Genomic DNA, 15457 nt, shown 5'->3' on the forward strand with positions numbered 1-15457 from the left:
ATACATCTGTGGTCAGATATGGACATGTCCACTAATTCCACAGAGGAAATGCTGACACCCAGGGTAAAAACCAAGTCCAGTGTATGACCACGGTTATGTGTTTGCCCTTTGACATGTTGTTTGAAGTTAAAAGAAATGGCCATATTTAAAAAGTCAGTTGCATTAACATTGTTGGGGTCATCAACATGAATATTAAAAACGCCACAAAGAACAATTCTGTCATAATTTAAAACCAGAGTAGATAAAAATTCAGGAAGTTCTGATAAAAATCCTCCAGGCGGTTTTGGGGGGCGATAAATTATAACAAATATGATAGGTTGCAGCCCTCCAACTTTAAGAGTGAGAACTTCAAAGGAGTTAAATGAACGCACAACACATCTAACCTTGAAGCAGATGGGCTACAGCAGCAGAAGACCACACAGGGTCCCACTCCTGTCAGCTAAGAACAGGAAACTGAGGCTACAACAGAAGACTGGAAAAACGTTGCCTGGTCTGATGAGTCTCGATTTCAGCTGCGACATTCAGATGGTAGGTACAGAATCTGGCGTAAACAACATGAAAGCATGGATCCATCCTGCCTTGTACCAACGGTTCAGGCTGCTGCTGGTGGTGTAATGGTGTGGGGGATATTTTCTTGGCACACTTTGGGCCCCTTGGTACCAACTGAGCATGGTTTAAATGCGACAGCCTACCTGAGTATTGCTGCTGACCATGTCCATCCCTTTCTGACCACAGTGTACCATCTGCTGATGGCTCCTTCCAGCAGGGTAATGCACCATGTCACAAAGCTCAAATCATCTCAAACTGGTTTCTTGAACATGACAGTGAGTTCACTTTACTCCAGTGGCCTCCACAGTCACCAGATCTCAATCCAATAGAGCCCCTTTGGGATGTGGTGGAACGGGAGATTCTCATCATGGATGTGTAGCCGACAAATCTGCAGGAACTGTGTGATGCTGTCATGTCAATATGGACCAAAGTCTCTGAGGAAGGTTTCCAACACCTTGTTAAAAGTACGCCATGAAGAATTAAGGCAGTTCTGAAGGCAAAAGGGGGTCCAACGCAGTACTAGCAAGATATACCTAATAAAGTGGCCAGTGAGCATAGATCTACAGTATATATAGCACCTGGACAAGAGCTTGCTGTTTAGTTTGGGGGAGATGGAATGAATTTAATGCTATACATTGTTTTTTTAATAGCAGACAGTAATGTTCCAACATCACCCCATTTCCTCAAGAGGTTTCAGGGAAATAAAAAAACAGTCTTGAATATATATCTGTCATAGGATTTGATGAGCCTGATCTCAACCCATAATAAGAATGTAATACTTCAGTTTATCAGTTAATTTGTCTAACTTTATTCTTATGTTTTTATAGTTCTAAAACAGATTACTCAAACTATGTGACCATACAATGCTTTAAAAGAGCTATTGCTTCCACTTCCACTGATAACATCTGCCTCAGTTTAACAGCTGGGCATCCTGAAAATCTGACAAGTCAAAAAATCAGCTAGAGATTATTGGATGGCTTCTTTAGGGGCCTGGCTTTTTTGTAGATACCATCAGTCACTTTTATTGAATCTAATTGTTTTTACTAATTATATTGACTTGCATTAAAATCAATACTGTATCTGTTTTGTAAATAATTAATTATTTCATATTCATAAGTATAGCAAATACAAACTTGCCTTAAATCAATATAAATATATTGAGATATCAGACATATTAAATGTTCATGGAATGAACAGTTCCCACTACACATTGGCTACATATTTGTATGCCTGGTGTTGTCACAGTAGGTGTTTGTGCTGTGGGTAAGAACAGAGGAGTGTCATTTTTCTGTCCCTCTCTTTTCTCAGAGGGACAGATTAAATTCATTTCAAACTCAGCTCTCCAACACAAAATCTAACATCCCTCCAGGACCTCTACTCCTCTAATACCAAAACTTCATGCCCCCAAAACAGTTTCTTTCCATCTGCAGCTGGCCTCATGAGTAAGATCCCGACTGACACTGCGACCTGTCCTCCAACCTCAACCACCAAGTAGGTCATCCATGGCTCCCAAAACAACACCTTCATGTCTTTCCAGCAACAGGTGACCAGACCATAACTACGTTACTATGTTGTGTCCAAAACAAAGTCTCACAGGAGGAGTTTCAGCTGTTTCAACCATAAGCCAGAGAGAGATGATGAACTAATCCAACATTAAAGACCTACAGAAGCACTGTTCTGGTCCGGTAACAGTAATGCAACACATCGTCATGGAAATGCCTATTATAAAAGGAATATTTGGTATCTGGAACATTGTTGAAGCAATGGAGCACGTGACAGCCTCACATGCAATTGGAGCAGTTTGGACCGTTTATCAAAGGATGCCATAATGACTTAACAAAGGCAGCTGAGTAGCAAACCAGCTCAAACAACAACTCCACTTTGAAGACCTGCAAGATTTCTACAATCTCAACAAAATACTTCACTCTAGCTTCACAAGAAAGTAGGCTGGAGCACAGAATGGACTCAGTACAGCGATGTCATCATTGGATAATTGCCGCCTGTGGGATGCAGGCCAATCACAACAACATGTTTGCATTCAAGAACAGATCATGTAGAGCTCTCCAAGTTCACATCACCTTATGGTCACAGCGGTCTGAAATAAAGTTCATCATAAAAGAACATGTTCTGAGCCGGACAAGGCCAGAAACTGCTGTTGGAATAAAGAGGCCGAATTTCACAGCATCTTACTGACAGACGAGAGGACCTGCAAGCTGAAGATTCACACAAAGAGGACAAAAGTGAGAAAATAGCCATCAAAAACTCTGTTCTAAGCCATCACAGTACGAGAAAACGTACAGTACAGTGGACAAAGGTGGACATTGGTACACAGAGATTGTCTGGACAGATCCAAAGCAGATCCAAATGGACTGAGCTGGACGGGGCGGACGCTACTGACAGGAAACAGCTGGGACACACACACACTGGGTGAGTCACAATTTCTCACAGAAAAATAAAATCTTAAACACATTGAAGCAAAAAAACAAAAAAACAAAATATTATATTAATTTTTTAGTAAATGCTGATGAGCCTGAACAGCCTACACTGGTGATGAATGATAACTACAAAGAGTTTAGGAAACTGCCAAAGTAACTGTTAGTAAATTTAAACCTAGCAGGGGACAATATTGCTACATGATATGTTGAAAACAGCCCCAGAGAGGGGCAGGTTGCATATATGGTATCATGTTGATGAATTCTGATGACATAGTTGTTAAACACTTATTTCAGTTATCAGAGCACTAATGAGTGACCCCCATTGCACACACAAACATAGACACACACACACGCCGCTGTGAGCAAGGATGGACGCACACACATACACACACACACACACACACACACACACAGTCACACAGACCTTTAGGTACATGCAGATAGACTCATTACACTGCACTACACAATTCTGATGGACAGGATGCTACAAGTTTTAATTATTTATGGAATAGGGAAAGTGGAAGAAAAAGAAAGAGAGAGAGAGAACTATTGCAACATATTATCTGTTGTTTTGTTTCTTTTTCTCCTTCTCTGATCTTAGCTGTACCAAGGGGGATGTATACACATGGCGAAGCAAAGCCAAGTGATTTGCAAACGGATGGATTTGGGGATGCAAGTCCACCCGGAGTTGGCTGACTGACAACAGGCCAGTAAGTTGGAATCTGAGAACACTGTACAGTAAAGAGCAAAAAATACTGCTCAGGTTAAAAGAACCATTGAACTAGTTCCTGTAACATCTTTGAGGTGCAAACTGAATGGTTTGGTTGAGTCTATAGCTATAGTTAACACAAAGTTTGATTTGATTGATTTTTTGATGATTTGATGTGTGAAATAATATTTACTAAAAAAAAAAAAAAGAAGAAGCGCTTGGAAATATTAAACATGTTTTCTTTTTGTTCTTTGCTGTGCTTGAGCAGGTTTGCACTCCACGTACAGATCTGTCTGAAACACCTCTAACTGACCCAGACCTGATTCTCTTTGTTGACGGGTCTGCTTCACGCAATGTTAACACAGGAAAAAATCAAGTTGGTTTTGCCGTAGTCACTCAACACGAGACACTGAAATCTGGCCCCTTGCCATGTCATTATTCAGCTCAAGCAGCTCAGTTGGTTGCACTCACTGAAGCTTGTAAATTGGCCAAAGACAAATCAGTAACTATTTACACAGATTCTCAATATGCATTTGCAACTGTGCATGATTTCTCTGCATTGTGGAAACATAGAAATTTCTTAAAATCTGATGGTAAGCCTATTCTGCATCATGATAAAATAGCTGCATTGCTTGAAGCAGTGATGTTGCCGTCTGCTATTTCTGAATGCAAATGACAGGCCCATACTAATGCAAAAGACTTTGTTTCTACAGGTAACGCGAAAGCTGATGCAGCTGCCCGCACCGCAGCTCAACAGGGCCTGACACACACACATACACCCCTGCACGCAGACACAGACACAGATATTCCTCTGACATTGCATGCTATGCAACAATTTGCTACATCAGATGAGAAGCGCACATGGCAACAGGCTGGTTGTAAATATGCTGATGGATTGTGGATTGGTCCCAATGACAAACCATGTTTACCCAAACATTTTTTTCCACATTATGCTAAATTGACACATGGGTTGGATCATGTGTCAAAGCAACACTGGTTTATGAAAGGTTTCACAACATGCGCTCACAACTTTTGCCAAACATGCTCATCTGCCTAACACACAACACAGGGAGAGGATTAAGGGTTCCCTTAGCGGCACACCCATCGCCAGATAAACCATTTGATCACCTGATGATGGACTTTATTGAGCTTAACCCGAGTCAAGGCAAAAGGTACTGTTTGGTCATAGTTGATATGTTTTCCAAATGGATGGAGGTTTTTCCAACTTCAAAACAAGACAGTGCAGCTGTAGCAAAAGCCCTGATTTCTGAGATCTTGCCGCGCTGGGGCGTGGCTTCTAAAATCAGCAGTGACAACAGCACACCTTTTGTAAGTGAAGCCATCAAACAACTTGACTCTTATATGGGCATTGATTTGAGACAACATTGTTCCTACCACCCAGCGAGTGGTGGAGCAGTAGAAAAAGAGAATGGAACATTAAAAGCTAAGCTAGCTAAATGTTGTGAAGACACAGGTCTTCCATGGACAAAGGCGTTGCCGTTGGTGTTGATGTACATGAGAACGAGGGTAAGAACTAGGTCAGGTTTGAGCCCGTTTGAGATTCTTTTTGGGCGCCCTCCACGAACAGGGATAGAGGCAGCGAGCAGAGTACCCCTTGATACACATCACTGTGAGAATGATTGAATGTTAAAGTATTGCCAGACTTTGTCCTCTGCTCTTGCCCGTCTACACCAGCAGGTTAAAGAGGCCTTACCCTCTCCAGCGACAGAACCACTGCACAGTCTCCTAGATTTTGTGGTGGTTAAGGACTTCAGAAGAAAGCACTGGAAGGCGCAGAGGTGGAAAGGTGCTCCTGACAACATACCCAGTGGTAAAAGTGGCTGAAAGAGCTACGTGGATTCACGCCAGCCACTGCAGGAAGGTGCCTGCACCAGTACAACAATAGATCAACAAGCGTGCACAATCAGCAACTGAACCACTGTTTTCCCTGACCTTGTGTTACTTGAGTATATATATATATACTTGAGTGATCAAAGAATGATCACAAGGGAGGAGTATGTGATGGAAATTTGATATTTTACTGTTTACTGTTTCACCCTGCATGCTTCATCAGAATAGACCAGTGTTTCACTGTGTGGTATTTGATTATTTTATTATGTTCCAGCTAGGTGAAGTTTTCCATGGGAAAGATGCTCGTTAGAGAGTTTTCTTATCAGACTGTCCTTGATAGGCCTTCATCTCAGGACAGCTGGTCCCTACTCCCTTCCTCCCTTGGATAGCTGCGTAATACCCTTACAGTATAAAGTCACCTGCTTCTTCATTGGCTCTTTGTCTTACACTCTGCAGACTGTTTTGCACTCTGTATGTTTGTCCGGCCCTTTGCAAAGAATAAAACCCTTAAAAGACGTCTGGATTGGAATCTTTATTTCAGAAGACTCACTAAAGGACAAATTTCCATTACACCATGTAACGACTTGTTTCACCTGTACTCTAAAAACGTGTATATCACTTCAAGCCTGTTTTCTTCAGTTTTACATGCATAACTACAGTGATTATGTGATGCGTTCTGTGCCAAAACACAGTTGACCTTCACTCAGCACTGTGACTGAACGCATTCTGTGTACACACTGACTGGCCCTGCGGCTGCTCCGCAAACATGCAGCTTTCACTACGGAGCCTGTGTAAGCATTGTGTAACCCTACCTGTACCTTAAATATATAACTGCAATCTTTTCTGAACCTTAATAATGTACAAAGTGAGATTTAAGCTTTGCAGAATAGTCCAGTACTGATGCTTTTGTTTGGCAATAGGTTTGACAGAACATAACAAAAGCTGCATTAAGCAATTATTGACTGCTAGGAAGAAAAAGCACTACCACACACACTCCAGGTGGCCGCACACAGTTTTGTATGGAGTGTTTCTGAAAGCTGTAGGTAATGAATTATACTAACTTGTACACCAACACAGTGGATTAGCTGTAGAAAGCTGTAGAAAGTGCACAGAATTGCATCCAGGTGGATCTGCAAGTTTTACATCAGGATTTAAAATTTCACTTTGTATAAAATGTTTAAAATGTTTTCTGGGAATGTGGGGAGTTTTAGCTACAGCGCACGGCTATGTGCTGCCCAGGGGTGGTAGGGCAAGGGTGCTATGAGTGTATTCCTCTCATATCAGCACAGAGAGATGTGGAATGTTTTGCGTTGTATGTTCAATTGTTACCAACTGCTGTTTTAACACACAGAGAGGAGATCGATATCCACAAGGTATCCAAAATAGATCTGAAGTCTTAAAGGTTTAGTGTTCCTTTTCCCTCATCCCTACAATGAAAGACATGTAAGTTATTAATACAAACTGTGTACACGTTTACTACATATTTGTATGCCTGGCCTTGTCACAGTGGGTGTTTCCTGCGTTGGGTGGGTTCATATCGACCACAGTGTGTTGAATGTCCCACACTGATAAGAGCAGAGGAGTTTCTTTTTTCTTTCTCTCAAACACGAGTGACAGATGTTTCAGTCTCAGACTGTCAGCTCTCCAACACAACAATATATGTTGGGCAGGACACAGTGAAATGTTATTGAGACAACCAGGACAATGGCAGCATTTTAGAAATACTGATGTCACAAGTTCCCCTAATTTCCCCAATGCAACCCCAGTCCAAAAAGCAACTTTGACTGGTGACTAAAACAAGTCTGTAAAATGTATTGATTATTCTATCTTATCTTATCTCTAACCACCTATAACCGTAGAAAGTTATATTCAAGAAAACATTTTTTTATATTTAATTAAACTAAATATATTTTGATAAATTCACACACACCGGGGATGCTGGGGACACCACATTTTGAAATGGCTGATTCTTTCCCCATCACTTTTTGAAAGCATTTGTTAAAAACTTTCTGAATATTGCTTGCACCAAGAAGTGTTAACTAACAAAGGAAAATGTTTTGAGAAAGGTTTATTTGCACAATAAGAAAACATGCAATGCAATTTAAATATAGAAGAAACAGCATTATATTTTGTTATATTTTTTTGTTGCCCTTCATATAAATAAAGACATTTCCACCATAAATTGGAGCAGAAAATGTCTCCAGAAGGCAGGAAATTAAGTGTTTTAATGCTCCACTTTCCTTGGTCTCTTGCCCCAAGTGTATCGTCACGCCCCTAATTTGAGCCCTTATGTCCCCTCCACTTTTCAACACAAAGTTGCAGTATTTAGTATCAGCACAGTATTTACAGTATTTACTCTACCTACTTTCACTTTTATTAAAAGTAGCAGTGACACTGTCATCTAATAAACAAATGCAATATCATGACATTACTGCTAAGTGATTTATTTAACAAATAAGTTATGTCATTTATTTGACAATTGCATTTTTACCCTTTGGTGTAATTTATTACACTATAAAACAAGATAATCTTAGTTGTCAGAGGCTTTAGTCTTGCAAACATGGCTTCAGTTTTGACCATTGCATGTTAGCAATTGAAAAAAAACTGTGGGGTTGGTGATGGCGCAATGGATAAGACACATGCCCTTGCTGTGACCCATCCACCAATGAGTCCCTGAGCAAGACAATTAACCACTAGTTGCTCCAGAGGCGTGCGACCTCTGACATATATACCAATTGTAAATCGCTTTGGATAAAAGCGTCCCCAGCAGGGATATGTATCTGCAGCATGAGACATTGAGTAGCTGAGAAAACAATCTCACCAAAAGGTCTGTTTAGTAGCTGTTGTGTAGCTTTATATATATATATATATATATATATATATATATATATATATATATATATATCTGTAACATTGTTCTTCCATTCCATATTTATATATTTCTACATTTATTTAAGTTGACTGTATGTTTGTCTACGTGTAGCACCTTATCACCACAGCAAATTCCTTGTATGTGTAAAACACTACTTGGCAATAAAGCTCCTTCTGATTGTGATTCTTCTGATTCTCACATATCACTTTTTTGAACATCTGAAATATCATGACAACTGGACAAACATCTGTTGATGAAGACCATGTAATATTAAAAGCTCCTTAAAAACTAAGAGAACCTTGAGGTGAAATTGCTTTCTCAGTTAAAAGAACATTTGAAGATAAAATAAAAAAAGAAATTAGACTCAAAGCGTCCATACTATGTACACTTTATGGCCAAAAGTATGCGGACACCCCTGTTAGCCTGGGGGTGTTTTTCATGTGTTGGCTCCTTCAGATAACATACATGTTAATGTTACTGCAAAATGTTATTTTAGGCAATAGTTTTCTTCCAACTTTGAGTCAACAGGAATGTCTTTTCCTGGTTGAACATGACAGTGCCCCTGCGCACAAAGCAGCTCCATAAAGAAATGGTTTTACCAGTTCAGTATAGCAGCTGACTGACCTGCACAGAGCCCTGACCGCAACCCCATCCAACACCTTTAGGAAGAATTGGAACGACAACTGTGAGCCAGAACTGATCGTCCAACACCAGTGGTGGACCTTACTGATGCTCTTGTTACCTAAAGAGAGCAAATCCCCACAGCCAGGTTCCAAATCCCTGTTGCAAAGCCTAAAACCAGAAGAATGGAGGCTAGCAGCAGTTCAAGCAACAGGAATGAACTTTTCCACAATCACATTATGTGTAATGTAGCCATTATTTTATGTTCAGACCTTTTTTATAGTTGCACAGAGAAAAGCAGTACTGTACTGATGCACACACCCACAAGCACACCTGTGACAGATGCAATTTGTCACACAATTATGTTGCAATGACTCAGAAGTCATTGCAACATATGTGTTTTAGAGTGATAAAGGTGTGCTGTTGTGTTTGCACATTTTGATATATCATGTTGTTAATCAGTTCTGGACCTCAGTACCCGGACAGTATAAAAACTCTCACTGGGTAACAGCTAGACGCTCATTCTCTCTTTAGGCTTTCAGGTAACCACCCCATCCTCCTACTAGCACTACACACTTCATCATTCATATACACAGTGTCAGTGATTAAGGTGACCAATCAAGCCTCAGTCTGTTAATATGTTACATTGATATTTTGCATGCAGAGGAATATAATATTGATAAAGGATTTTTTTTAACTTACTTACTGTGTATTTTCAAAGTTTGAGTTATGCTCTCACATCCAGTCCCTCCTCATCGTCTCATCCTCTTTCTCTCTGGTTATTACAGGTCTGTTGCAGCCATGTTGGTTTTCTCTTGGTCTCTCGTGGCCCTGCTGCTGGTGTCCTCCTCCTGGGCTGAGGTAGAATATTTCAGAAACCACTCAAACATCTCACAGACCAAAATTTGGTTATTTTCCAAACTCTAACAAACTGTATTATTGATTCTATAGAGTAAATAGTGTATTAATATCGCATCTGTTCTTTTATATTCCTTTGTGCTGCTATGTCGACCGAAATTTCCCCTACAAGGGATTAATAAAGTTAAATCTTATCTTATCTTAACCTGTAGGCTGAAAAATATGTGATCAATATTAAAAAAAAATTTAAAATTTTAAAATGTTTATTTGAAAGGGACCAAGTTTAATAAACATACATTTCAGTACTTGATATTTAATGCATTATACGGAGATATAGCTCAAAGTTCACCATCACCAGTCCCTCGGCAGGTGAACAAAAACACAGACAACATGCAGATTACATACAAGGAACATTATAAAATAATGTGCACTATCTACATAGGCACAGGATGCATATGGTATTAATAATAAGAATTGTACTGTTATAATTTGATATTGATATTTTCACCATCATTTCCTAATGTAATTTTTTATTTCATGTAACTTGCTGATAAAGACACACAGCTCTGTGTGGCCGGAGGGATTTTATTGGTTGAAATGTGAGGGGATGGAGAAACAAATTTTTTTTAGCAGGTCCAGACCATAATCTTCATAATAATATTAAGTCACCCAAGATTTGCCTGCAGATTAAGATTCCATAAAGCAAGAGGTTTCAGGAAGAGCTGATTTGTATTCTGTCTTTGTGACTGAGCTTTCATAACATTTTGCTCTCCTTCTCCATGTCACTGTGGGCGATACCAGGAAGGTAAGAAAGAAATTATAACCTCTCTTTATCCAGAAAAACTGACCAGTAAAACCAAATAATTTACATATCTTGTATATCTGGTTTAGAATTGGCTTTTTGTGTTTAATGCATTTAATGAATAATTCCCCCGCATTTGCAGTGAAAGTGATTCTGATGTCAAACTCCTGTTCAAAATGTTGAGGTGTATAGTTCATACAGTATCATATACAATGGGTTGTGCAGAGGTTGCTGCTAATGAAGATGATACGTCCAGGGAGCTTTCTGTCGGTGAACTGCTGGAGAGAGCAAACAGAGACCGCAGTGAGTAGAGTTTTAACCTTTAACTATTTTATTCCCAAACCTGAACCAGACCTTAACCATGTTGTAGAGGTCATGTTGACAAATGAATAAAATTACTGTTACTGAGGGCAACATTTTGTTTACCAGGTAAGAGTTGCAACAGCAACACTTTAACATACAACTAAAATGTTCCATACACAGTAATACGTGCAGCATTTGTTTTTGTTGTGAAAGTTGTCTGTTAAAGAGCAGACACATCGGCCTGCATTTGTGATTACCCTGTACCACTGTTGCAAACAGCAAGAAGAAATAATAAGAAAAAAGCTATTAGCAGCTTCAGGTGCGCATATGATCAGAGTCACTTTTGACCTGTAAAACATCAAGGGCCAAGCCATATGGGGGGCTGAAAAATGTGCACCAATCATTTATAACCAGCTGTGTATTTCAACCTCAGCCCCACACCTGTGTTGTCTTGCAGACCCTGACTTCGATGAGCCCACCCTGATCGAGGGGGACATCGCTGTAAAGTCTGTGGCCGACAGAAACGCTGACCCCTGCACCGCCACAGGCTGCCTGTGGCAGAAGTGGTCTGATGGAAAGGTCTACATCCCTTACTACATCGCCAACCACTACTGTGAGCATTGTTTTTATTTAGATTTAGCTTAATAGTGACTCATAGATTTTACTCACAGAACAGACAAATATCACATATCATAATATTTACAGTAACAGCTCATTCAGACGGACTGATATTTAGATTTTTATACACCCACAAGTCTGTTTCTTTGTTATTGCAATGATAAATACAAAGAAAAGAAAAGAAAATCCATCACCCTTTCAAATTACATTGAATTGTACAAAATCAATATCAAACTTACAAGACTCAGCCTTTTATGGACTACAACAGTGCTACATTACACACAGTAATAATAATCAAACAATATAATATACACATGGAGTGTTTTTACTTTACTTTTGATATATACTAATAAACTCCCCTAACTCTCTCGGGGTACACAACAGACTCTACTGTTGCACAGTATATTACTGGACAAAGCCACCCCTCTGATTTGAATGGAGAGCAGTGAAGCCAGTTTTGGACCAATAAAATATTACTACAGGGCCACTTCCTGTTGGCACCAGCGTGTGTTTGTGTGACTCGGATCGTCACTGATTAATCAGCCCAGCTACGAGGCTCACCTGCCAAACACCAAAGCAGCGTCTCTGATTGCTCTCATAGTTTTTTTTGATTGCCGAGAGTTCATCTCTCTCACATCTCTCATGTGCGACGGGGTGTCACATGGATCCCTCCATGCAGGCTTTGGTCAGCTTCACTGTCCGATCTCTGGGTTACCCCCTTTCTTGTTATACCCTTCAGTGTTACACTCACACTTGTCCTCCATAAAACATTAGGTAGGAACTAAAAGTACCCTGAGCCAAGATAACATGTATAAGTAACTTAAATGTTAAATGTTAATAGGTCTGTGTCACAACTATAATGACATAATAACTATGGCAGTAATAATAACAACCTAAAATTCTGCAGCAGTCCAAAATAATAAAGTGGAATTGTTACACAACATAACTGACTGTGATAAGGTTACAATGGTGGAAAAAGCTACTCCGCTACAGATATTCTCAAGCTGCCATTTTTGTCCTGCCAGCCTCCCGTGAGCAGGCCATCATCATTCGTGGACTGGAGTCTTTCTCTTCAGTTTCCTGCATCCGTTTCCAACCCTACCAGGATGGTGATCATGAGTGGCTGAGCATCGAGTCCAGGGACGGGTGAGGCTCTGACTATAATTTGCGTATTGCAGCTTTAAAGCATCTCAGTCCTCCTTTCAATTCCCTTATAATGAAACACAGATTCATTTCCATTTCATTAACTACAGAAAGTATATTAGACTATTTTCCACTGGACTTAACAACAAATGCTGCTGGCATGTTTGCGGTCTAAAACATTTTAAGCAGCCACTGATAGTTACTAGTGACCAGTAGAATAAGATGTTCATATTTGAATAGAAGAGATCTGACAGGATGCAGCATATAATCAAATGGATACTTGTTGCATTGCTCTTCTAAAATGAAGACTGAAGAGCAACAATTGGTGATATGTTGTGTAATTTCTAACAACTGTTCTGTGTTAATGTGTCCACAGCTGCTACTCCTGGGTGGGTCGTCAGGGCGGAAGTCAGACTGTGTCTCTGAGCCGCCAGGGCTGTCTGTACCACAGCACCATCCAGCATGAGCTGCTCCACGCCCTCGGCTTCAACCATGAACAGACCCGCTCTGACAGGGACAGCTACATCAGGGTGAACTGGGAAAACATAATTGATGGTTAGACGGTTTCACCATCTATTACATGACCTGTATTGTGTTTGATCTTCAAAGAAATCTTAGAGGCAGAGCTTCTGTAGAGGTGTCATTGCTTGAGTTAAACCTGAAAAACAGGGGGAAAGATAGAAATAAAACTCAGAAAGAAGAATGTCCTGGTTGTTCCAGTCAGCAGAAATCAAGAGAAAAAAATTCAACATTTAATAGAGGAGGGAGCTCTGAAGCTACTGACTCTGACAGAACCTCAAAAAGTGGTGAAAAGGGAGGAGGTGTGGATGGAAGTGAAGCAGGATGAGCATAATCACTGTCTAGGGGCCATCATAAGCATTTCAGTATTAGCTTCATTATTCAGCTGTGGTAGTTGTCTGTAGAAAGTGTAAGCTGATTATTACAATACGTGGTTTACATTTGGCATCCTGAAAAACTGCTGGTTATTTTTTTCTGTCTGTCTGTGCTTTTATACGTACATTTTCTCTCTCGCCTCGGCAGGCATGGCGTACAACTTCGACAAGATTAACACCCTGAACCAGGGAACTCCTTATGACTACAACTCTGTCATGCAGTATGAAAAGTATGGATAACCTCATGTTTGTGTCATTTACTGTTTGTGTTCAAGTGACCTCCCTTGCACATGAGTGTTTGTGTTTGATTTTTAGATGTGTTTCTTTGTACGTTTCTGACTACGTTCATATTAGCAGCCTATGCGCCTACATGAGCTATACTGCCATGACTAGCACGCCAAAGTGGAGGCTCGGCTAATTCAGAGCTTACTGATCCAAGCTCATCCATCTTTGCATTGTGGTACCTGTGATTCTCCAGGTATGCCTTCTCCAAGAACAACCGTCCCACTATGGAGCCCATTCCCAACGCCAATGTGCCTTTCGGCCAGGCCACCCAGATGAGCAAGAATGACATTGAGAGGCTGAACAGGCTGTACAAGTGCTGTAAGTATTCTGAGCCTTAGCTGGATCGAAGACAAACTTACAAAAACAAGAAAGAACACACACAGACTCACAATAAAGTCGACTGAGAGCAAAATCAATTCATTTGGACATTTTCAAGTCTGTCTTAAAACAATACTCATGTGTCCGTCAGTACACTGAAACTGTTTTTGCTTGCTTAAACTTACTTCTTTTTAGTATGAAGTTCCCTCGTGTGTTACTGCCAGTCCGCTGCAGCTCAGTGAGGAAACACTGTCCAGGAGACACTCTCTTCCCAAGAACAACATCATGTTTGTGTTTAAGTGACAGCATCCTCTAGTGGTTGTAGGAATAATGGTTGGAACGAAGGAGGAAGTCAGGCGGTTATAGAGTGTAGGGAGGACAGCGGGGTGGATGGATGGCACAACAAAGTTTCCTGTTTCCAACTGACAGTCAATGTGGGTTTCTTTATTTCTTGATTGTTCCCTAACCATGTGTTTTTACTGTAACTATGACAACGATGCTCCCATAACTTTAATGAAGTAGACATTTTAACCCAAACCACAATGTTTCTATAGTCCTAAGCAAGTGTTGTTGTTTTGTTTTTTTGCCTAAACCTAACCAGAGCTGAAAGCAACAACCAATGTCTGAGTGAGCGGAAGAATCCATCCAACTACTCAGAACCATCTAGAAATTACTTACATTACGTACATGTCAGCTGTTGTGCAATTGGGAGAAAATAATATCTAGAGAGGACATCCAGTACATCTTTAAAGAAATGTAACAGATTACTACCCTTGTTACACTTTTGGATTATTTGGATGACATCTTGGGACTGTGGACAATAGCTGCTTTTGATGAATTTGTAACTTTAAACACATCATCCACAGATAAAACTCAAACAAAGTCTGCTGATACAAAATGTAGACTTTTTTGACTCCCAGGTTTTATTCACAAATTTCTGCGGAGAAACCAAACAACTGGTCACTAAAGTCTACTTAAGATATAGATAGAGTCAACCTTATTGTCCCATGTTTTTGTGTCTATGTGACTAACTGGGACAACATTTTTGGAAATTTGTCCAGTATTGAGCGGGTGTGCAGCAGCAAGACAGGGCTGCAATGCAGTGGCACCCCGTCAAAGTACATCTGCTAAAGTGCTTGTTCTCAGGGACGTGCACAGGAATTTTGAAGGGCAGTTGCTCTGACCTGAAAAAAGGCACCC

The 15457-nt window shown here is 40.3% G+C and overlaps 2 protein-coding genes and 2 long non-coding RNA genes across 7 annotated transcripts in view; 2 read left to right on the forward strand and 2 right to left on the reverse strand.

Moving 5' to 3' along the window:
* Positions 1-15457, reverse strand: part of pipox (pipecolic acid oxidase) — a 1053392-nt gene that overhangs the window by 384663 nt on the left and 653272 nt on the right. The gene's annotated exons all lie outside the window — the stretch shown is intronic.
* Positions 2622-5961, forward strand: LOC123985426. Its single transcript, XR_006828655.1, has 3 exons — positions 2622-2976; positions 3586-3694; positions 5389-5961. It is a non-coding gene; the product is annotated as an uncharacterized LOC123985426 (long non-coding RNA).
* Positions 6962-14292, forward strand: LOC123985421 (high choriolytic enzyme 1-like). Its single transcript, XM_046072902.1, has 9 exons — positions 6962-6987; positions 9826-9898; positions 10697-10700; positions 10923-11000; positions 11458-11613; positions 12644-12764; positions 13138-13316; positions 13803-13884; positions 14133-14292. The coding sequence occupies exons 1-9, from the start codon at positions 6977-6979 to the stop codon at positions 14275-14277; spliced, it is 849 nt and encodes a 282-aa protein (XP_045928858.1). The 5' UTR covers positions 6962-6976; the 3' UTR covers positions 14278-14292.
* LOC123985424 lies at positions 11401-14696 on the reverse strand. Its single transcript, XR_006828653.1, has 3 exons — positions 14443-14696; positions 14119-14293; positions 11401-13296 (listed from the first exon to the last, which is right to left on the reverse strand). It is a non-coding gene; the product is annotated as an uncharacterized LOC123985424 (long non-coding RNA).

The sequence above is a fragment of the Micropterus dolomieu genome, linkage group LG17 (genome assembly GCF_021292245.1).
Source record: "Micropterus dolomieu isolate WLL.071019.BEF.003 ecotype Adirondacks linkage group LG17, ASM2129224v1, whole genome shotgun sequence".
NCBI lineage: Eukaryota > Metazoa > Chordata > Actinopteri > Centrarchiformes > Centrarchidae > Micropterus > Micropterus dolomieu.